The sequence below is a fragment of the Podarcis erhardii genome (assembly GCF_964252035.2).
Source record: "Podarcis erhardii genome assembly, chromosome: 1".
In the NCBI taxonomy this organism is placed as follows: domain Eukaryota; kingdom Metazoa; phylum Chordata; class Lepidosauria; order Squamata; family Lacertidae; genus Podarcis; species Podarcis erhardii.
The window spans coordinates 111,454,414-111,479,300 of record NC_138497.1 but is presented as its reverse complement, the minus strand read 5'-3'; the positions used below and the strand labels follow the sequence as shown (position 1 = coordinate 111,479,300).

At 44.4% G+C, this 24,887-nt stretch overlaps 1 protein-coding gene across 1 annotated transcript in view; it reads left to right on the top strand.

The window, feature by feature from the left end:
• The first annotated feature begins 3,322 nt into the window (after positions 1-3,322).
• LOC309348661 (sodium channel protein type 2 subunit alpha-like) overlaps positions 3,323-24,887 on the top strand; it is a 51,190-nt gene continuing 29,625 nt past the window's right edge. The window contains 14 exon segments of the mRNA XM_081874240.1: positions 3,323-3,916; positions 6,213-6,323; positions 7,272-7,366; positions 8,867-8,995; positions 9,934-10,032; positions 10,034-10,215; positions 11,004-11,240; positions 12,690-12,762; positions 14,303-14,444; positions 15,747-15,953; positions 18,243-18,530; positions 20,636-20,974; positions 23,556-23,688; positions 24,046-24,284. Of these exon segments, the coding sequence (XP_081730366.1) occupies positions 3,644-3,916; positions 6,213-6,323; positions 7,272-7,366; positions 8,867-8,995; positions 9,934-10,032; positions 10,034-10,215; positions 11,004-11,240; positions 12,690-12,762; positions 14,303-14,444; positions 15,747-15,953; positions 18,243-18,530; positions 20,636-20,974; positions 23,556-23,688; positions 24,046-24,284 (2,547 nt within the window). The 5' untranslated portion in view covers positions 3,323-3,643.

Below are 24,887 nucleotides of genomic sequence, written 5' to 3'. Positions count from 1 at the left end.
GTCCTTCTGCCCTCTGGGGTTTCCTCCTTCCTGGACTCCTCTGACGCTGACCCCCCTTGGTCTTCCCCTTCCTTCCGGCGGGCTTTAGGACCTGGCTCCCTACCTGGGCTCCCTGCTGTGCCGCTCGCCTGTACATTTGAACTTGGCGCGCGCGCCCAGCCGGTAACCTTCCTCCTGACCGTTTCCCCGCTTCCTGATGTGGGCGTGACCAAACCTGACTCCTCTCCTCCCGCTGGTGGTGAGAGCACTGGTCCCAATTCCTGGGACTCCCCCTCCTCACTGCGCTCTGGTGGGGAAGCTGGTCCTGATTTCCAACTGCTGCTCAGGGACTCCCCGCTGGCCCCTTCCTCCTGGGGCTTCCCCCCTGGAACCCCCCTCGCTCTGGCCATCGGCGCTCCCTTCTGTGAGTCCTCCGATTCGCTGGAGAGGCTTGTGGAATAACTCTTTCCACTGTCACTGCCTGCGCCCCCCTCGGACTCCTCCTCCTCACTCTCCATTTGCTCCCCCTCCTGTGTCTCTCCTTCTGAACCCCTGACAGAACCTAATTCCTGCTTTTGCTCTGCTTACTGAAATAGCTCACCCCAAGCCCCCAACTGAATTGCTGGTTCAATTTTATGTCTTTGCCTCTTTCAATTATAGAATATAAATCTACTGGGCCTGTCTCGTGGCTATTTTAAAAATAGAATTCAAATGTCGCAAAGTTTTTAAAGAGATGAGTTTGAAATATATGGTCTGGATTGAAAGAATTGTGAAGCTGATGCTTTCCCCCCAAGGGGGCCTTTGTCTGCCTTCACCTACTAACATTAAACAAGAGTTCCCCCCTCCCCAGTGCCGCCCAGCAAATCACTTTTCAGACTGATGGCAGTTTCAGGTGTGCAAGTTCAGCCTTCTCAGGACCCCCGTTGCCCACTGCTGCTCCATAACCCAACAAAATAGCTTCTGCTCACAGACTGGATTCCCACATCTTGCTTCGTACAACAAATCCTGATATATGCTGCTGCCCCTGTTTTGAAAAGCTGGTTGCTTTTTCTCCCTGTGGTCACTTCCCTGCGTTGTTTAGAAATCAAACTCCGCTTAAGAAATGTCTTTGAAAAGGATTTTTTTTTTCCTTTTTTTAAAAAAAGGTTTTATTATTAAAATAATTCAGCATTAATACACACATATTGCGAATGTACAAGCATGCAGACATACATTTCATACAATCCTTAAAAATGTTCAAACATACCTACACTCAATCCCACAGATAATTCCTTTTCTCATCACCATCCACCACCCCTCACCCCACCTTTGTGTTAGACTTCCAATCTACTCAATTGCGATTTCTTTCCACTTCTATTATTTTCTTTCACACACCTTTAACCTAATTTCATGCTCCTTTTTCTATTACACATTGTTATCCATCTTATTTATTTCAGTATTTAAAATGGAACTTGTTTATTCTAATAGGAGTTCTGATTTTTCAATATGGTTTTGCAAGTACCCTTTAAACACCTTCCAGTCCCTGTCCATCTCCTCTTTTGAGATCCTTTTCTAACCCAGCTTTCCCTTGCCTGGTATCCTACTACACATGGCATGGACTGCAATGCCCATGATCCCTTTGTCGAGTGGCCATCCTTCAAAGTGCTGATGGGAGTTGTAGTCCAAAACCTCTGGTGGGTATCAGGTTGGGGAAGGGCTACTCTAACCTGTGTTTCACTATGAAGACCTCACCCACCAAGTCTGGAGCTTTTCTTTAATCCTCGCTCAACTGATGGGCAAACTACCTTGCTTGCCAGTATCGACCCACAGCTGCCTTAAACTACCCTTTCCAGGATTATTTGGGGGAAGCCATGACAGTTTAAAGCGACATGATATGGCTTTAAATGGGGCCTTATTTGGAATTCTCACAGCTGAGCGGAACAAGCAGAAGGGGAGCATGGTCAACCTGGTCCTTGGAGCATATGTGGAGAAGCCAGTCTTCTGTACTCAAGAGGGAGGATATAGTTAATTGTACAGAAGGTTCCTCTTCAGATGTAGAATCCAGTTCTCGTGGCTACACTGTTGGCCACAAACACATTTTAATTTATTACTTATTTGTGTGTTTTTTAAAATCCCACGCTTTAGCCAAAAAGGCTCCCAAAAGAGCTTGTGTGATTGATTGATTGATTGATTGATTGATTGATTGATTTAAGACCCTGCACAGTAGCTTTTCATAGAATCTTAGAATCATAGAATTGTCGAGTTGAAAGGGCCCCTAAGGATCATCTGGTTCAACCCCTGCAATGCAGGAATGTATAGCTGTCCCATACAGGAATCGAACCTGGGACCTTGGTGTCATCGGCGAGATAAGAGAAGTCAAGCTGAGGTGGTCTGTTAGCAGAGCCAGAACAGTGTCCCTGCTTCCCTTCTCACCCCCCTCTGCTGCCTGATGAATGGCTCCTGACGGTGGAGGGAGAGGAATCTTCCTGCTCAAAAGAAAGTGAAAAGACACATGTTTTATGCATAACTGATCTGTAAAAATCAATGGGGCATTTTTTTTTTTTTTACTATACGTCTTATGGATGAACAAAAAGCAAATCCAGTTGTTTTTGGTTCTGCATGCAAATATGAGGGAGGACCATGCACTGGTTCTCCACAATATATGTAGACAAGTAAAAAAAGCTGGAGGGGAAAATCACATTGGGCAAGCAATGCACCCCTTTGGTTTCAGATAATACCTGGGGAAAGGTAAAGAGACCCCTGACTGTTAGGTCCAGTCATGACTCTCGGGTTGTGGCGCTCATCTCGCTTTATTGGCCGAGGGAGCCGGCGTACAGCTTCCGGGTCATGTGGCCAGCATGACTAAGCCGCTTCTGGAGAACCAGAGCAGCGCACGGAAACGCCGTTTACTTTCCCACCGGAGTGGTACCTATTTATCTGCTTGTACTTTGATGTGTTTTCGAACTGCTAGGTTGGCAGGAGCTGGGACAGAGCAACAGGAGCTCACCCCATCGCGGGGATTTGAACCATGACCTTCTGATTGGCAAGCCCTAGGCTCTGTGGTTTAGACCACAGTGCCACCTGCGTAGACCGGGGTAGACGAGTCTAAAAAACCCTGGAACACAAATTTTCACAGCCCTCTAGTGGCTATGATGGTTCATTTACCAGAGGTAATGTATTACATTAACTCAGAAAGTGTATACTCTATTCTGGAGGCTTAGTTTGGCTTTTTAGACTCTGCCCTTGTATTATCTGAAACCAAAGGGTTTCATGGTTTGCCAGATGTGAAATATATTGGCATTATTTTCAGCTCTCCTAACCCACTGATAGAAACGGCACCAGCCCATATAGTTCAAATGTCCTTGCTTGAGCTCAATCCTGCAAGTACCTGCTAAGGATCATTTCAGTAAAAGAAAATGTTAGCTTGGGATTTCTGAAAGAGTTAATTAGAAGTTGAGCATCCATGCCTCATTGACTCTCAACGGCCTTTAAAAATCTCGTCTCATTTGGCAGGGGTGGGATCTCAATGGCGTTGTTGCAAGGAGCTCAGTTTTTGTGATTTAGGGTTTATTTTCACATTGCTGCTGCCTCCCCCCTCCCTTTAACTTTATTTTTGTGTGTCTCTGTCTTGCAGGTTATTCTTTCCTACAAATTAAAAGGTAATTAACATTTGCAGAATGAAAAGATGGCACAGGCACACCTCGCACCGCCAGGACCCGACTGCTTCTTCCGATTCACGCGGGAGTCCCTTGCGGCAATTGAGCAAAGGATTGCTGACGAAGAAGCAAAACAGAAAACTGATCAGGAGCAAAAGGATGAGGACAGTGAGGAAAACAAGCCAAAGCCAAACAATGACTTGGAGGCAGGGAAGACTTTGCCTTTTATTTATGGGGATGTACCTCCAGGAATGGTGTCGGAGCCCTTGGAAGACCTGGATCCTTATTATGCAGATAAAAAAGTAAGTGTTCATGAAGACCAAAGCCTAGCATGGTTTCAGCATGGTTTTTCAGGTTCCGGGGCTATACAATGTATGCAAGTAAAGGTATATTTGATCATAGTGCATTATCGCCAAATGTCTGTTGTTGTTGTTAAAATTTGTATGCTAGGGGCCTAGGACCCACGTACCTACGGGACCACCTCTCCTGGTATGCCCCGCGGAGGACCTTAAGGTCCACAGATGACAACACCATGGAGGTCCCAAGTCGCAAGGTTTCAACTAGGGCCAGGGCCTTTTTAGTACTGGCCCTGACTTGGTGGAACTCTCTGTCACAAGAGACTAGGGCCCTGTGGGACTTGACATCTTTCCGCAGGGCCTGCAAGACAGAGCTGTTCCACCTGGCCTTTGGTTTGGACTCATTGTGACCCTTATGTTTCCCTCCCCTTATGGTTTTGATCTATGGGCTACTTTTAAAATGAGGCTGCATTTTAAATTGCATTTCAACCTGTATTTTAAATTGGATCTCTCCCCCCCCCCATTATGTTTCTATTGTATTTTTACTGGTGTTAGCCACCCTGAGCCCAGCTCTGGCCAGGAAGGGCAGGGTATAAATTATTATTATTATTATTATTATTATTATTATTATTATTATTATTATTATTATTACTGTCCTATACCCACAAGCAGTGCTTTTTCTGGGGGTACGCAGGGGGATGCATACCCCTAAACATTTTGTGAATCTAGGTTTGGCCTCATTGAGGTGCAGTATTTCAATATGAGTAGGAAAATGAGAGCACCCCTAAATATATTTTTTAGGAAAAAAGCACTGGCCACAAGTCTCAGGGCAGTTGCAACATAAAATCACAATATAAAAGTACAAAATACATAATAAAAGCAAAAGCAACCCAATAAACCTCTCCTCCCCAACACATTTTAAAAGGGTGTTGGATGTCAATCAGCCAAAGGCCTGGTTAAAGAGGAAAGTTGTTGCCTGGCACCTAAAGGTGTATAATGAAGGTGGCAGGTGAACCTCCCTGGGGAGAGCATTCCACAAATGGGGAGCCACTGCAGAAAAGGCCCTTGCTCATGTTGCCACCCTCTGGACCCCACGGGGAGGAGGCACATGAAGAAGGGCCTCAGAAGATGATCTCAGAGTCTGGGTAGATTCATGTGGAGAGAGGCGGTCCTTGAGGTACTGTGGTCCTGAGCTGTTTAAGGCTTTATAGGTCAAAACCAGCACTTTGAATTAGCCCGGAGACTAATTGGTAGCCAGTGCAGTCAGACCAGGATCTGTGTAATATACTCAAACTGTCTTGCCCCGGTGAGCAACCTGGCCACTGAGTTCTGCACTACCTGAAGTTTCAGAGGCAGCCCTAGATATAACGGATTGCAGTAATCTAACCTTGAGGTTACTAGAGCATAGACAGTAGTTAGCCTATCCCTGTCCAGATAAGATATTAAATGCCAGACAACTCTTCTGCTGTTGCTTCAGTGACTAAATCCCACCCCAGAACTAACTGAATATTCATGCATCATTTGCTGTATGGGATACGTTGGTGTTTCATTTAATTTGGCAGGCCTATAAGTGTTGGGACAGCATTCATGTCCTTTTGGCATTTCTGTGATAACCAGTGCACAACCTTCCAGGAACCGGGAACTTAAATCTTCACACGGTGAGGCCCCACTTAGTTGTAATACGAAAACATGGATTTCCTGCTAAAAAAATTAATCTGATTTCTGCTGCCGCTTTCTCTCCTCCTTTACATATCAGAGGCAGGAACAGCTCGCATGATAGGGCAGAGCTGCAGCAATGGCCTCCTGGTAGCAGCGACATGACAGGAAAGTTGAGGCTGTGTGAAAACATGAGTGGAAGTACTGGGGTGAAGGGTTGGGGGAGTTCAATCCTTCAGGGATTGACGTTGCCCATCAAGCCCCACCCATCGACTGACATATCCTGCCGATCAGGGTGACATCACCTGTTTGACAGATAGCCATGGTTTCACAAAATAGCCCTGTGAGCCAAACTGGAAGCTCTGGTGGATCAAGACTGGCCTGCCCACCCCCCAAGATGAGGAGACATGACACACACACACACAAAATCCCTTCATTCATAAAATAGGAGGGGAGGGGATATTGGACAAGCCCACTGTTCACTTTGGTACCGACTCATAATTAGAAACCATGGTTACCTGTAAATGTTGGAACTGGGCCTGAGAGTAAACCACAGCAAATGAAATTGTCTCTTTTTTTATATTAAGATCTCCTCGAACGTTATTATAATCCTGCTTTTACATGTGTATCTTTTTCCTCTTTTCAGACATTTATAGTATTGAATAAAGGGAAGGCCATTTACAGATTCAACGCCACACCTGCCTTGTACATGTTAAGTCCTTTCAGTATACTTAGAAGAATTTCTATAAAGATTTTGGTTCATTCATATCCTTTTTTTCGTCTACATAATACTTCTTTGAGAAACTCAGTAGTAGCATGAGGCTATTTAAATAGTTGGATGTGGTTTTATTTTTTCTTAATTTCACCATTGAAGTGAACACAAATTGTGTTGATGAAATCACTTGGTTGAACTTCAGTAGAAGTAGAATTCTGTGGTTAAGATCCAACATCATGCCAGCAGACACAATAATAATAATAATAATAATAATAATTTATTATTTGTACCCCGCCCATCTGGCTGGGTTTCCCCAGCCACTCTGGGCGGCTTCCATAAAAACCAGAAATACACTAAAATATCACAGATTAAAAACTTCCCTGAACAGGGCTGCCTTAAGATGTCTTCTGAATGTCAGGTAGTTATTTATCGCTTTGACATCTGATGGGAGGGCGTTCCACAAGGCGGGTGCCACTACCGAGAAGGCCCTCTGCCTGGTTCCCTGTAGCTTTGCTTCTCGTAATGAGGGAACCGCCAGAAGGCCCTCGGCGCTGGACCTCAGCGTCCGGGCAGAACGATGGGGGTGGAGACGCTCCTTCAGGTATACTGGGCCGAGGCCGTTTAGGGCTTTAAAGGTCAACACCTAAAGGTCAATGGGACTTACCCTTCCTCTGCTCTCCCTTTGCAGCCTCCCAATCTGCTCTGGAGTGTGCCCCGATCCCCTATAGTGTGCCCTATAGGTGCTAGGAGAGGAATGGGAAGTTCATTGCACAAGTGGGGTGCCACAATTACAACACAACACCCTAAATAAATTAGCAGCACATAATTCATGCTATATTATGATGATAAATATTTTCATCTTGGATTTATAGATATTGCTTGGATGGAATTTATGAATTCATATTCACTTAGAAGCCTGTTTCATAAGAAATTATATGCATTTGGGTGATCTAACTTATCTAGCATTTCTCATGTGTTCCTTGACTTAAGCCAACATTATTCGGCATCTTCATCATGTTCACTATTCTGACAAACTGCGTGTTTATGACCTTGAAAGATCCTCCTGAGTGGTCAAAGGCTGTAGAGTAAGTGCATTCTTTGTTTTCTTCCTAGTGACATTTGGTTAAATATGCTCTGCATAGCGCCATTGGGTTGAACCTGGTGAAGGAACTTATTGAGCCAAATGACTTCCGCCCATGCAGCAGAACTTTCCCTCCCATTCATCACAGGTGTGCTCCCCCACCACCACCCAGTGTCCCCTTCAGAGACCTGGGGGGACGGGACCAATAGCAGATTTTTAGGGTTCTGGGGAACACACGAGAGAGGAAAGAATGTTCTGTTACACAAGGGGAAGTCATTCCACTTGCGCCATGACTGGATTAGGTTCAACCCATGGCATTGTTTTAAAAGGTATACAGTGGTACCTCAGTTACAAACACTTCGGGTTACAGACTCCGCTAACCTGGAAGTAGTACCTCAGGTTAAGAACTTTGCCCCAGGATGAGAACAGAAATTGTGCGCCAGTGGCGCGGCAGCAGCAGGAGGCCCCATTAGTGATAGCACGCCTCTAGTTAAGAACAGTTTCAGGTTAAGAACAGACCTCCAGAACGAATTAAGTTCTTAACATGAGGTACCACTGTACATTCCTGAAATTAATTATGGAGTCTGTTAGATTGAAAAGTAGATGTAAGACTCATCAGCACAGCAGCTGAAACAGAATCTGTGAGGTCACAGGAAAAGAGTGAAGAGGATAGGAGATGGATGGATGCTTTAGTTGATATTCCTGCATTGCAGTGGGTGGGACTAGATTTCCCTCAGGGTCCTTTCCAGCTCCACAGTCCTTTGATTCTATTAGTGTATTGAGAATCAAGTCCTATAGAACCCCATGGAGAACAGTAGAGATGAGGGGATGTTGGCAGAGCAAAAATGCACTTGCAGAATTTGCTGCCAATATATTGAAGCATGATGGATTTCAGTCTCTAGTATCACCATTTGTCCTTCTTTCAGATTTCCTCGTTATGTATCAGGCTCTTTCCCCTGCACTCAGCTAAAGGGAAGTAATAATTTTCCCTTTATTGAATACTTGGGCGCATTGAATCTGAACTCCTGAACCTCTGATCACATTTATAAACTTCCCCAGCATTGTACCTTAATTTCTGACCTCTGCCTCTCTGGCCACCAATGCTTAATGAGGACTTAATGGCTCCTTAAGAACTGCATCCTCCTCTTCCTCCTCCTCATTATATCCTGCTCCCCCTCCCCCACAAGACTGGGACTGTCTGCACTTCTGCAGTAATGAAAGTTTCAGTGTTCCCATTAAAAAAAACCTGATATATTTTATGAGTAATATCTTCATTTTAATGACAACACAAATATAGAAAGAAGATGGGTGTGTGAGAAAGAAAAGCAGATATGGCCAATGAAGAACATCAGATTCATGTAATGGGCTGCTATGAGCTTCTCTCTAATAATTGAGCAAAAAAAAGAAAGATAATTCTTAAAAAATAAATGAACAAGTATTTATAATTCGTGATCTAGCCTATAGATTGAAAAGTTTGCTTGGATTTTTTCTCTCTCCCCTGTAGATACACGTTCACTGGAATTTATACATTTGAATCCCTCGTTAAAATTTTTGCAAGAGGTTTCTGTATAGGTAGTTTTACTTTCCTCCGAGACCCCTGGAACTGGCTGGATTTCCTTGTCATTTCATTTGCGTAAGTATCCAGCATTTTCCTAGTGTGTCATCTGAGTAGACTTTACAGAAATGAATTCCATTTGTGTGGGTCACAGCTTTAACAGATACAGTCACACCTTGGTTCCAAAACGCCTCCATTTTGGAACGTTTCAGTTCCTGAATGCCAAAAACCCAGAAGTAAGTGTTCCAGTTTTCGAACATTTTTCAGAAGCCAAATATCCGACGCAGTTTCCACTTGAGTGCAGGAAGCTCCTGCAGCCAATCAGAAGCCACACCTTGGTTGTTGAACATTTCAGAAGCTGAACGGGCTTCCAGAATGGATTACGTTCGACAATCAAGGTTTGACTATATCAGTATTTGAATTGTTATGAAATAGTGCAAAAAATGATGCATTTTGGGGAAACAAATTACAAATCTTGTCTTTAGATTTGAGTAATTTATGTTTAAAATTGGCATAGTTCCTCTTGTCGAAACAATCCAACAGTTGATAGTAGTAGGCATGCTCTAATGTTGCTCCTAAGATAATCCTTTAAATGCTTTCATTATTATTATTATTATTATTATTTTTAAAAAGTATATGGCAAGCCTTTCTGGTTTCAGAGATAAGCTTTTAAAAGTGATGCATATTGTGGCAAATAGCAAGACTGTGGTGTATTCCCAATATGATACTTGGTGCTGAATTTCCCACCCTTGTTTTAGGGTCTTGTGGGTAAGGTAGGAAAATATAAAAAGAAGAAATGCAATGGTTTCTAGCCTATGCATGCTTACCTGGGATTAAGCTCCATTGAATACAGTGGGTCTTAATCTCAGGTAAATGTGCCCAGGATTGCATTGAAGGCAAACACAGGGGGGGGGACAACTTGTTTAATTCTAAAAAAAAAAGTAGATTAAATGAATCTTTAGGTAAGTGGCGTAAAATCTGCCTCGATGCTGAATAACTGTGATTTGATTCTACAGGTATATAACAGAATTTGTAGACCTAGGCAAAGTTTCAGCTCTTCGAGCTTTCAGAGTGTTGAGAGCTCTGAAAACTATTTCTGTAATCCCAGGTAAGAAGTGAGTGGTGTAAGGTGTTAGGTCCCTCGTGCCTCCCAACTGTTCCTTTTTATCCTGTCATTGTGTTTGTGTGTGAACTCCCCTATTGCAGATATGTGACAGAGTTTGTGGACCTGGGCAATGTCTCAGCGTTGAGAACATTCAGGGTTCTTCGGGCATTGAAAACAATATCAGTCATTCCAGGTGAGAGCTAGGTTAAACACAGAGGCTGACTTGTAGATTTGCCACAGCTGTAAGTCACGCGACTTTGCACAAGCTTTGCTGCTAACCATGTATTGTTGTTTTAAGGAATGTAGATTTTTAGATGCTACCGAAAAAAATAATTCTCATTAAAAAAAAGCAAGTCAGCCTTTGAGTTTAACATATTCTTGCATGAGACAGTATACAGAATTTGTATTTTGCATATTAAAATACTAAATTTTCTCTCCCACACCAATATGAAAAGTAGTTGATGTTTTCATATTAAGATAAACCTTACCGTTTATTGAAATAATTTGGGATGGAAAATTTCAGCATTTGGAAAGCTGAATCACTAGTAGAAATTAAGCCAATATGGTGATAAAGAATAGCATGAGCATTGCATGAAGTATTGCTTTAAAAAATGCCTTTCCTCAGTCAACTGTCTTATGGGTTGAAAGGATGTGTGCTTCATGAGCGAAAAAATGTACAACCAGTACCTTTTTTCTTTACATGAGATTGATACAAAGCATGAATAACCATGTCACCAGCTTTTAAATGGCTAGTATAGACTGTGCTTTTCATTTCCATTTGCAATTTTACATTCTGAACCATTTTTCATGAGGTAAAGGGTCTTTCTCTTTTTACCTCATGACAAAAATGATAGCTTCTTTCATCTAGGAGCTGCCTGCATGACATTTTTAAATTTCAGCAGCCCTACAACCATATTCAACTACTCAACACCTAAAACAATGAGTTGGCTATTGTGATTCCACATTCTTCTCTCCTTTTAGGTCTGAAGACCATTGTGGGGGCCCTAATTCAGTCAGTGAAGAAACTCTCGGATGTCATGATCCTGACCGTGTTCTGCCTGAGTGTATTTGCACTAATAGGGTTGCAACTGTTCATGGGCCACCTGAGGCAAAAATGTTTGCTTTGGCCCCTAAGTAACGATTCTGCTGAAGAACCGTACTTTGCACAATACTACAATGCAGGAATAATCGACTGGGATAAATACATTGGCGACACAGGTGAGGTTTACTGAAAGGGCCTCTGTGGTCCAGGGCGGACGGGCAAGTCATAATAGGCATCATTCAGAAATTAAGAGTTCAGCAGGATGAACTGCTGAGAGTTCAGAGAACCAACCTCACTTAGACACAGGATAACTAGGTGCAGCCTGTGAATCTGGGTAGCATTGTTAGGCCAGGAGGACTCAAGCCCTAACAGGTGGCCTATTGCTTCCTTCTGGAACCTTCTACCCCTGCTGTTGAAACTCCTTTTCTTTTCTGTGAATCTGCTCTCTGTATCTGTCCGTCGTATCTAGTATTTCTATACCACTGTCTCATAAAATATCAAGGTGGTGTACCACCTTAAAACTGGTAAAACACCATCAAAACATTTGCAGCACCTTTAAGCGGGCAAACAGTGTCAGCAGTGAAGAGAAGGCTCAGCAGCCTCCCCTGGCCTGGCACTTTCCCCCTGGGTGACACCACTGCATGGATCTTGCCAAAACTCACTCATATCCCTCACCCTCACCCCCAGCCACAAAAAAGACCTAGAGCCAACACTGCTTTGTTCATTTGGTGCTTGGGCTCCAAATAAGATGTATACTGCCTGGGTTCAGTGCCTTGCCTTGCAACAAATGCTAAGAAACTGCTTTTACTAGCTTAGGAATCCTTTCTTGATTACTGGGTAGCAGAGCTCTGAATACTGACATCTCAAGTGTGGGGCTTCCCTTGTGCTTGATCTGGAAGCCACAGTTGGTGAAGAGTGCTGCAGCATGATTGCTGACAGGAGTGAGACCCTGCCAGAGTATATATCACCTCTGCTGAAGAGACCTGCACCAGTTGCTCATTCGCTACTGGGTCGAGTTTGAGCTGTAACTAATTAGTATTTAAAGCCCTTAACGAGTTGCGGCCAGTTTACTTGCAAGATAGCTTTGCCCCATTTATGCCCATTCAGCCACTTCGATCTGCAGAACTGGCACCATTATAGGTGCCATATAGTAAGTACACTGTTTCACGTTTGTAAGAAACCGATCTTCTTAGCGTGGCAGCACCCACACTTTGAAACTCCTTGCCTGTCGACACCAGGCAGACACCTGGGGCTGTTAGGACCCCCCCAGGTGAGCGCTGCTTTAATGGCCATGGGAGCAGACCCAAGGCAAGCCTTCCTGCTCCGTGGGCTCTGCCCCATGGCCCAGCCCATGTCCTAGCTTGCATCCCCATTTGCCAATCTGGGATGCAGGCGAGGATCCGGCCTCTGATAGGTGGCACAGGCTTACGCCCACACTCCCTATCCAGATGGGGGTCTGAGGATGCTACCCCCTCGCCAGGGCCTTGGACTCCTCTGCCATCCCACAATGCCACCACACCCAAAAAAGGTGTGCAGGCTTTTACAATGATCATTTTAAAGCAATTGTTTGAATGAAAGCAGAAGGTAACACATTTCTCTCCCCCCCCCCTTTCCTTCCTCCTTAGAACAAACAAAACATTTTTACACTTTGGAAGGATCACCAGATCCCTTGCTTTGTGGTAACGGCACAGATGCTGGGTAAGCAAGCGTAAAATTGCGTAAGGGGAAGCCATCGCTGATCATGCAAGTGAAGCTGGCTAATCTAATGGCATAATTCGGAACCTAAGAGCTGTGAGCAGAATGAGGTTAATGGAATTGGGTTTCTCTACTGTCTCTTTCCCTCCAGAGCCCTTCTCTCCCACACCCCAAACAGCCACTTTTGGGGATTGGGTGAGAATACATTAAAATAGCATGGAGCATGGCAGCTGGAGGGAGAAATGGGTGCCCCCCATTGTGGGAGGGGGCCTCAAGCCATTGGTAATGTTTGGGTTTAACAAGGACTCGATTTAGCACAAATGTTTATTTCCCACAATTACTTTGTAGAAATGTATATGAGTCCTGTGATAAGCTATTTTATACTGTTTATAGTCTCAGGAGCCTAGTTCATACTGAACCAGGGTTTGTCCCCCCCTTCCCCCCTTTTTTTGCAAAAGGAGAGGAGGAAGAGCCTCCAAAGGTGGAAGTGACAAAAAAGAGAGGCAAAGTCTCAAACTGATGTTCAGACAATGGAAATGTGCTGTGGTGTGTTCTAAGCGATGCAACATTGCTATTTAGACAGTGGGAAAAGGGCTGCAGCTTGGTGACAGGGCATCTGCCTTGCAGGTAGAAGGTCTCCACTTCAGTCCCTGGCATCTCCAGGGGGGCTGGGGCAGGACCTGTCTGAAACCCTGAAACTGCCACTCAGTGTAGATAGTTCTGAGCTAGATGTATCAGAACTTCCTGTGTTCCCAGCTTCTTAGGTTCCCAACCCATCCAAAAGGATTAGAAATATCACACACCGCAGCGCATCTCTATTCGGCAAGCATCAGTTGTGGTTTTGAGCTAGGGTTTTTTACTATACTTTTGCTCTTTCAGACACTTAAAATGGACTAACACGGCCCGTTCTATATGCATATATTTGACATAGTAGTAGCAGCAGATATGGATAGTTCATCTACTTCTGTCCGTTTCACATGTGTTCATTCACAGGTCTCTCCCAGCCTGCTACTGCATTAATCTGTTAATATATTTTTTAAAAAGAAAACCCATACTCAAATCCATATTTAAAGATGTACCTTGTCACAAAATATACATTTTACCTCAACGTACACATTTCTAAATTATGTTATGCTAAAATACACATCTTTAATGCATCTTGGTGCTTTATTTTTCTTTTTACTGAGAACTGTATTACAATGACCGCTCCCAACTTCAAATGGGGGGTGTTTTTTGCGGGGGGCGCAGCCACCTGATCCTGCACGATCCCCAGCAGTTCAGCCTGGCTTCACCTCCCCAAGCTGGATACCTGGAGGTTCCTGTCTAACCTCAGACAGTAGCCAATCCCAGCTGGGGAGGTGTTGCTAGGGGAGTTGACCAGGTAGGGTTAGGACCGCCCTGCACACACAATAGAGGGTGGAAAATTGAAAGCAGTGGATTTTATGAAATTCTCCTCCATCCCTAGTTAGTAGGTGGAATGTCGATTTAGGTACAGAAACAAGTAATCTTTTTCCCCCTCTCCCTCCATTGCTTTCTTTCACAGCCAGTGCCCAGAAGGATATATATGTGTAAAAGCTGGTCGAAACCCCAACTATGGCTACACAAGCTTTGATACCTTCAGCTGGGCCTTCTTGTCGCTCTTTCGGCTGATGACTCAGGACTACTGGGAAAACCTGTACCAGCTGGTGAGAGGGTCTCAAAACCAAATTCTGTTGATACCATATGTAAGGGGAAAGCCTAATACTACCCATGCTTAAAAACACCTTTCCATCCCTATGAGAAAGGCCATAGCACAGTGGTAGACCATCTGTTTTGCATGCAGAAGGTCCCTGGTCCAATCTGCAACATCTACATGTAGGGCTGAGAAAGACGCATGCCCACACCCTGCCTGAAACATTGGAGAGGCTCCGCCAGTCATTGTGGACAATGAGCTTAAAAGGACAATGGTCTGACTCAGAAGATGGCTGCTCTCTACAGTGGCGTAGTGTGGGTTGCCAGCACCCGGGGCTGCATGGATGGGGGGGTGGGAGGGAGGGCGGGAAATAGAGTATGCATGCACATTCAGCTGCCTTAGGCATCTGCATCACCCAGGAGTCTGCAGCTGCAGAGATAAGAAAAGAGTCGCTCTGTTGTCTGGAAAGGTCACTTCCTGGTTCGCATGGAGAAGCCATTTTCAACGGAGCCCAGAAATGGAAGCACACAGCTGTATTGAGGCAGCACCAGGTGTTGAAATTTTGTGGCCCTAACAATTTTGTGCTTGGGACAACTGTCCTGGTGTCCCCCATCCCGTCCCAGCCCGCCCCATGGTACGCCACTGTCTCTCTATGTTCCTGACTCTATGAAATGCTTACTCAACGAAAAACAGCAACGACAAATTGCTGCATTTGAAAGCCAGTTTTATTTTCCGAGAGAAAGGGCTGAACCTCACAGACTGCACGGCAAAGATTGGACTTGTCAATAGAAGTTGTAAATGAAATGTAATTCTGAAATGTTGTTCAAAGCAGCTGTGCTGTATTGCAAATATATTACAAATACTCCCACCACATAAGTGTTTCTGAACACTTGGGTTGGTTCTGGTGTAGCCCGTCCAAGAAAGATGGAAGAGCTACTTTTGTTTGCAGAAAGGGCTGCAATCTAGCGTAGGTTCCAGTCTGTGGAAGGGAAAGAGAGGCATTTCCCCCCTGATTTCTCCTCCTCCCCACTTCCACAATATTCCATAGGGTTGCACAACTCTTAAGAGCAGATTTCGGGGGGGTGGGGTGGGCGGTGCTTGGTAACTTAAGTAACATCACAATCCTAACCATGCCTACTCAGAAGTCACCCCTGTTGAATTCAGTGGGGCTTACTCCCAGATAAGTGGGGTTAGCATTGCTGCCTTCATACCTTAAGTCCACTGAGTCTAATCTGAGTGTGGCATAGTCACTCATACTTGTAAGTTTCAGTTGTCTTACTGATCCAGTAACCTACATTGTCTATGATTTCCCCAGACTCTGCGTGCTTCTGGCAAAACGTACATGATCTTTTTTGTGCTGGTGATTTTCCTGGGTTCTTTCTACCTGATCAACCTGATCCTGGCCGTTGTTGCCATGGCCTACGAAGAGCAAAACCAAGCCACCATGGAAGAAGCAGAGAGGAAGGAGGCCGAATATCAGCAGATGCTGGAACAACTGAAAAGGCAACAAGAAGAAGCCCAGGTACTGGAAACTTTTGCGCTAGTACAGCATTTCCCCACAAATTTGAGAATAGAAGGCATAACTGCCCAGAGATTCCTTGCAGAGGTTCCATCGTGTACTTGGGCAAAAAGCAACATGTGCAAATGAGTTCATGCATGCAACTTAACTGAAGAAGATGAAAATGTTTTACAAAAATATATATGAATGGATAACCCTAACAGCAGGTAGACAGCAGTTGCACAAAGCTCTGCTGATTTTCAGTGGGACTTGTGTGGGATTCCTGTGCAGTGGGATTCCAGTGCAGATTTCCAGTGGGACTTTGCAGTGGGATTCCAGTGCAATGCTAAGTAAACTCTCTACTAGTAGAGTGTACAATTTGGAAAAATGGAAGTTAATGGTGTAAGCTCAGAAACAACAGTGTGTCTTGTGCCACTGTAAATACTTGACAATTTCACTGTGGAGCACCTGCAGTAATAGCCTCCCTACAGAATTGTCCCTGCTACTTACTAGAAGCGAGAGAGTCAGTGTGGGTGCTCTGGTGGGAGCACTGGATTGGCTCCACCGATGTGCCCCCAAATTGTTGCTATCTCTGCCCTCTCAGTGAACAGCAACGATGCCACTACCAGGAGATTATTACTGCTCGGCTGCCCCACTGGGTGAACTGCTCCTGCATTGCGTATAGTCAGACACTTACAGTTAGTCATTTGGATACATTCCTTATTAGATGTGCTTTTCAACAGAAAATATATTTCTACACCTCAACATGCAAATGAATATTGGCAAGTGAATATTCTTCAGCAGAGCTCTTTGAATTTCTCAGGGTGTTAATTTCTTTTAGGGTAATTCTGACAGCGGCAAATTTGAACGTCTTTTGGGACAATAAACAATGAACCAGCTTCATGTGTCATTCATATATGTGTGTGTGTGTATTTGTGTGTGTGTGTATAGTAGTAGTAGTAGTAATAATAATAATAATAATAACAACAACAACAACAATAACAATAATAATTTATTATTTATTATTTATACCCCGCCCATCTGGCTGAGTTTCCCCAGCCACACTGGGCGGCTTCCAATCAAGTTTTAAAAACAATACAGCATTATACTGTGTGTATGTATATGTATATGTGTATGTGTGTGTGTATATATATACACACACACACACACACACACACACATACATATACTGTATATATGTGAGAGAGAAGCATGGGTTTTAGAAAACAAAGAGAACTCTCACCGATCAAATAATGATTCAGGAAAAGATGCAAATTATTTTTGCATCTTTTTTTATTTAATTATTAATAAGTGTAAGGTTTATGGAACAGGGAAGTTTTCAATGTTTGATGTTTTATGATGCTTTTATATTTGTTGGGGGGACGTGGGTGGCGCTGTGGTCTAAACCACAGAGCCTAGGGCTTGCCAATCAGAAGGTCGGCAGTTCGAATCCCCGCAACGGGGTGAGCTCCCGTTGTTCAGTCTCAGCTCCTGCCCACCTAGCAGTTCGAAAGCACGTCAGTGTGTAAGTAGATAAATAGGTACTGCTCCGGCAGGATGGTAAACGGTGTTTTAGTGCACTGCTCTGGTTTGCCAGAAGTGGCTTTGTCATGCTGGCCACATGACCCGGAAGCTGTCTGTGGACAAACGCTGGCTCCCTCAGCCTATAGAGCGAGATGAGCGCGCAACCCCAGAGTTATCCGCGACTGGACCTAACGGTCAGGGTTACCTTTACCTATATTTGTTGGAAGCCTCAGAGTGGGACAACCCAGTCAGGTGGGCAGTGTACAAATAATAACATTATTAATATTAATATTATTTTTGACAAAGAGAATAGAACAGCCCTAACACATTGTGCTTTCTGTGCACTAAGGCCAGTGGATTGCAGCATTGTGTAGAGCAGGAGCAGCTGGATTTTGCTGGACTCTAACTCCCATCAGCTTCCAGCATGGCCAGTGGTCAGGGAGATGGGGATTTTAGTTCAACAACACCTGGAGGGCAACATGCTGTCTACCCTGGTATAAAAAAGAAACAATCCACCAGCATACTATCTTCAGAGTATATATTACATTGGTGCATACAAAAATATACTCCATGAACAATAAATATATACCCCCATGTATCCTGGATCCCCCTTCCAGATCCTTATTTGGAAGCTATTTTGTTAATACTTTGGCAGAGGAAACCATTCATCTTCTTGTATTCTTGAAGCATAGATAACTCATCCAGAAATAGTTCTACAATAACTATGTGGTAGTTGCAAGTCTTCATCGGCAGAGCTATGACAGAGCTTGACCTCTCTTTATACAACAGGCAATAGCAGCCGCAGCCGCTTACAAAGACTTTAAGGATGATGGTGCACTTGGAAGACTTTCCCAGACTTCTTCGGAAATGTCGAGGCTGAGCTCCAAAAGCGCTAAAGAAAGAAGGAACCGGAGGAAGAAGAGACGGCAGAGAGAGCTGTCTGTAGGAGACGAGAAAGCTAATGGCAAAAAGTTTCCAAAATCTGAGTCTGATAGCAGCATCAAAAAGAAGGGGTTTCAGTTTTCCCTGGAAGGAAACAGGCTCACATATGAAAACAGGGTCACCTCTCCATACCAGGTACGTTGTGGTGCTAGCTGTGTTGTTGCAAAATGTTCAACTTTCAGATGGGCTCTGGGCGATGGGACCGATCTGTTTTAGGCTTGACGTTTCACGCCAGGAGTGGGCAACCTGTAGCTGTTGTTGGACCACAGCTCCCATCATCTCTGACCATTGCCCATGCTGGCGGAAGTTGGGAGTCCAACAGCATGTACAGGGGAAGAGTAGGAAGGCAAAGCCACGGGAACAAGTGCAAAAGCACCATGACCAATCTCTTCTGTTCCACAGGTTTCAGGGGTTGCGTGTTCAGACCTTTAAACCTCCCCCTTAAATAAGTTCAGACAAGACTCAAATTTTGGTTTGGGTTTTGGCAGAATTAGGCCACAACTTCATTGATTACAGCAAGTGAGTGGTTGCATATGCTCTGGTTTGACTAGCTCCCTGCACTGTTGCAGGTAGCGCTGACCCAGGGCACCAGCATAGGTCAACCTAGGGTGAACACCTGGATAAGTGGAAAGCCAGGAACAGGCTATCTCTACCACTAAAATGCCCCCCTGGATTCAGGCACACGCACAACCCCCTCTCAGGGGTTGACCAAACCACTGAGTCCCTGGATTCCTTTAACGGAATACCCTGCACATAGGGATGGCGAGAGCATTCTCCCATCCCTATCACCTGAACCCAGAGCCTATCCGCAACCTTACAAGTTGTGACGATTTGCTATGCAGCAGGCAAAACCCAAATGGCACCAGCCAATCAGCCATGGGGAAAATTCCTGCCGTGCCCCTGTCCCAACGACACACGACGGCATAGCAAGGTCAAGCGTGCAGCCCTAAATATAGGGAGAGGTGGGCGGGTGTTCCAATGCACGCACCAAAAGAGGAAGCTCTGGGTCACGTGCATAGGTATATATAGGCCCCTTGATCTGTTTAGCTTGCGTCCCATTGGCCTGATTGAACCCAGCATCAAGGGGATCTACCAATTGGGTGTTGTGGCTATTCAATCGAACCCACCCACAACACAGGGTTTGGTTGCCAGGTCTCACCACAACATGTGCCCTTTTTAAGGGAGGACCCGATTTAGTATCATCTGAACCTATTAGATAATTTTGGGGGGTTTAGTAGAGAAGCAATTGGTGAAGCCCAGACCTTGACACCTTTTAATTGCTTGATGTTTAAGCAAAGAAAAAGCAGCAGGGGGAGTGTGCAACTTGGTACATGAGGGCAGCAAGAGGGACGTGTGACATAGAAGAGCAGACTTAGCCCTTCTCATATTTGTTGCTTCTCCCCTACATACCTCTCCCTCAGTGATTTCCCCCCTTTGACTTTTTATCTTTTGCTTTTTTCATCTTCATTACTTGTTCAGTTGTTTGTGGTGTAAATATTCAGAAAGGCAGGCTAGTGCCAACTGAGTAAATTGTATCAGCGTTCAAAATTTGCCAGGCGCATTCTGCACCTCGCTATCAACCACTTTGAGACCAAGTGAAGATACCCAGGCATCGGGGTGGTGCCCAATGTCCCCACCATCTGGAGGTGCATGCCTGGGGACCCTTGGATCTTGACTTTTTTCACACACTAGCAACACATCCTGTAGAATTCCATCCATTATATTTTATCTGCACAGTCAGAATGAATTTCAGGAACCAAACAGTCATATTGAAAAATACGACTTTTGAACCAGTCTGCCCCCCAAATAGCAACTTGGCATTCCATTTTGGCGACTGTGACCCTGGTTTAAGGAGCCATTTGGCACCTAGCTTATATATCTGAGTTTCTAGCACTGGTTATTGTATTGAACCTATTTTGAAAAATACGTTCGCTTTCATAACATAAATGCTTAACTGAAGAGGAATGAATATTGCTGTTGTCTTTGTGAGAACAAAGCTGGGGAATGCATATTCTTTTTTAGAGATTGTCTTTTAACTAAATACTATCAAGCTCACTATTTTCCCCACCGCTACCCCCGGTGAATACACACAAAGTTAATATTTTGATAGTTCACCAAAACCTGAAAAACCTTCTGGATCTGGGAAGAGTAATCTGGGTTTTCTTCTTAAAGCAACAGCAGTGAGGATTTAGCTATGGCTTCCTAAGTTTCATCTAACCATTCTGTTTGTATCTCCTTAGTCGATGCTGTTTTCCACAAGACGGAACAGCAGAGCAAGCTTTTCCAGCTTCAGAGGCCCGACCACTGAAGGGGGCTCGGATGCCGATAGCGAACAGAGCACCTTCGACGACAACGGGAGCCGTAGCGGTTCCTACTTCATCCTACGCAGGCACAGCGAGCGTTGTGGAAGTAACATTAGCCAGACCATGTTCCCCGTGTTTCCAGTGAATGGGAAGAGGAACAGCAGCGTGGACTGCAACGGGGTGGTTTCCTTGGTAGGAGGACCCCCAGCGCTCCTCTCGCCCACTGGACAGCTTCTCCCAGAGGTGATAATAGATAAAGCAACTACCGATGACAGTGTAAGGATGTTTTAAGTAGCATAGGCATGGTGGGTCTACAGAATGGAATCCAAGCTGCCTAAATGCATCTGCATCCTGGGGTTGCGGCGGCGGCGGGGAAGCAAGCTTTCATGCTGCAACTCTCCGGGCTTTGAAAACTATGCGACACAGAAAGGAATGGCCCTGCCTCTGCCTGCATGTGCTTTGGCAAACACAGCCCTGAGTCGGGCAGTTTAATATGGCCAAATTTACATTTACTTTGTGCACAGCAAATGCTTGTTCAGTGGCAGAGGCCACTTTCCTTTTGCATTCTCCCTGTTCCTGCACATCCTCTTCCTCTCACTCCATCCTTCTCCCCGATTCTCCTCCTGTTTCCCCAGCTACCTGATCTCCTTCGCATTCCCTCAGCAACACCTGTACCATTACCTTCCCCAATTACCCTGAGAACAGTAAAAGAGAAAGGGGCACCTCCCATCACCTTGCAGGCCATGTGGCCTTCCCTAAAGCAGCTTCCCTGTCAGCCTAGCAGGGAAGGACAGGGAGGGAGGCAACAGCCAGTGCCCTGATTTTTATTTACAGTGGGACCTCTGTTTTCAAACATAATCCGTTCCAGAAACCGTTCGACTTCCAGAACATTCGAAAACCAAGGAGCGATGGGTGGTCGGCTCAATCCATTGAGAAAAAAGAAAAACATATTGCGGAAGCCGTTTGACTTCTGAAGCACTTTCAAAAATGGAAGCAATTACTTCCAGGCTTTCTGTGTTCAGCTTCCGAAACAATCAGCTGCCAACACACTTGAAAACTGAGGTTCCACTGTATTTATTATTTATAAAGCTCCACGTTTATGGATGTGTCTCTGTGTATGTGCTGCACTGCTGGAGAAAGACCAGACATGATACATAAAGGGGGGGGGGAGAACAGAGGGAAACTGGGCAGCGTTTGAAGTGTGCTGCAATCACACTGTGTTCATTTTGAAGCCTAACGTTGAGGGGAAATGGCATTTTCCAAGCAGTAGAAAACTATTAGGTATGTCTGCGTGGATTTCGAAGCAACAAATATCATCTAGACTTAAAACCTGATAAGGCCCCAGTTTAAAAACTTTGCTCCTCAATGGACTTGATGGTAGTAGCAGCTGGTGTGGGGGCGTTGGTGGGACACCCCTGCTATCCCGACACAGCATGTGCATGAGGGGCTAGGTGTGGGGAGTGCCAAGCTCTGGAGCCAGTGGCTCTCGCCGTTATGCCATTACACAGCACCAAGCTCCCCTCCCCTTTTCTCTCCAGTGAGTGCCAGCAACTCATTGTACTTGGAAGCCAGGAAGTGCCTCACCTTCGCTGCCTCACCAGCTGCTTCTGCTCACCAGAAAGCCTTTTTGTCTTAGCTCCAGATCCCCATCTGTAAAAATGGGAGCAATTGCTCTTTTTCATTTAAAAATCGTTGCCGTGCTTCGTTTAGTTGTTTCAGAACCATTCTTTGTGGTCCGTAGACACTGATGGAGGACGCCTCACTTACCTATGCATTGTGTTTGAAGATCCGTACAACATTTTATCCCACTAATTCTTCCCTGGTTCTGATTGGCGTGGTAAAGCTCAATTAAGTCAGACTTTTATTGCTAATTTATTTAGACAAATGCGATCAGCTCTAAATGAGAGAAATCAGGCATTTAACTTTGCTAGATGTTTTAATAAGGAGAAGCAATCCTGAACGGATTGAAGACCCGAAGGATCTTTGCTCACAAATTGGATGCTGATGAGTGAAATAATTGTTGTTCTCATGTGACCTTTGTTTCCTTCTTTTTTCTTTATTGACCCCCATGTGAAAGCTATGTGGATATCTAAGCATATAAACTGGAGATTTCTGAGCTCTGGTTCAAGTTCATGTTTTAAATAATGTACAGTTTCTTCTACCTTCTCCAGGGATGGAGAATCTATGGCCTCCTATATGTTGTTGAGACTACAACTCCCATCATCCTTTAACATTGGCCATGTGGGATGGAGCTGATGGAAGTTGTAGTCCCAAGAGCAAAGGCACGGCTCCATTTGTTGAAGGGCTTTTTGATAAACAATCTAACAGCCAGGTCAGATGTTTCGCCCAGCAGTACGGTTCTGCTCACAGGCAGCATGAACACCATACTCAGGATGTTGTACGTGAGTCAGGAATGTGTGCAATACTCACAATCCTGACACCACTTTGGAGGAGCAGAAGGACACCAGACAGTTCACATCTAAAAAATACCAGGCTAATGCATATGCTCCTTTACATGATAACAAATGAGAGAGTTCCTGAGATGTGGGTCTGATTCTGCTCACACAAATCCATTACACTAAGCCAGATGCCTGAACTGAACGACTGAAAAGCTGTAAGAATTCAGCTGGCTCTTTGTGGCGTGTACAAAATACATTCTGCTATTTAAATTATTTCTTTAAAACCAGATATATGAAACATCTTTTTTTGGAAGGGCTAGATATTGTAAAAGGTCTGGCATAATAAAGGCAAAACTGCATGTGGCATGAATGCTTTGATATTTTGTGGGGTTACCTTTACAATGTATGCTTCCCTGTATAGTTTATGTTGATAAACTAGCTGCTTTACTCCACTGCAGAGCACTGCTTCTGAAGTAGATAGCAGAAAGAGGAGGTCAAGTTCTTTTCAGATACCAATGGATTTACTGGAAGATCCTGCTATAAGGCAAAGAGCAATGAGTATAGCAAGCATAATCACAAATACCATGGAAGGTAGGTGTGGGTGGGTGGGTGTAAATGCACTGTGAGAGTTTGGTTCATAAATGAATGGAATCTTTTAAGAATATGAGAAGTTCTGAGAGACGTTATTAAAGAAGTAAAATCTGGAAAAGCACTAATTATAATTATTAGGTAGAGACAACTCAAAAATAAAGCAAAGCTTTAGTGAACATGCATGTTCAATTGCAGGATCAAATGATCAATGCATCACCATAGAGGTAATGTTGCCAACAGAACTTACGTAATTAATTTTGCAAATATTGAATAATTTAGTCAAGTTGCATTTTCATAATTAGCAAACAGCATTGAGTGAATATTTGCTCCTCATGTTTTCAATATGCCTCTCTTCAGAGCTTGAAGAATCCAGGCAGAAATGTCCACCATGTTGGTATAAATTTGCCCACAGTTACTTGATTTGGAATTGCTGCGATACTTGGTTGAAAATAAAGAAAACTGTTCATTTCATTGTGATGGATCCATTTGTTGATCTTGGCATCACCATCTGCATTGTCCTAAATACATTGTTTATGGCCATGGAACATCATCCCATAGACGACGCCTTCAAGAATGTTCTATCAACTGGAAACCTGGTAAGTCAGGGTTGTTTTTTTGTGTTTCAACCCATCTTATCATTTTCTAATTAAAACTAATTCTGGACAACTGAAAATGTTTTCAAAAATGGTTGTATCTCCACTGGGTGTTCCTAAACCTGTTGAATATATGAATCTGCCTTCTACTGAATCAAGACATCATCTAGCGCAGTCTTATGTAACCACCACTAGCTCTCTGTGATAGCAGGTAAAGGGGTTTTCCCCAGCCCTGCTATCTGAAGTCCTTTAAACTAGGATTGAACCGGTGTCCCCAAGGTCCTGGTTCCTCCTTCTTCCCAAAGTTCTGCTTCCATCAGCTTCTGTCCTGCAAGAATACCTGGCTCTGTTCAACCAAGCATCTCCCTGGGGTTTGCTTGCTGCTGCTCCAAATTCCTACCAGATTTAAAGCCCCTTTGAAAATTCCCAGCTTCCTCACCCAAACATTTAGCCAGGAAACTTCCTTGCAGTAAATTCTTCCTCAGATAGCCAAGACCTACTGTTTCTCTGTCTTCCGCTTTCATACGAATGTATCTTCCACATGGACTGGCTCCACTCCCATCAACCTCTGTGTTTGGCAAAAGCCTAAAGGGAAATCAGTATGAA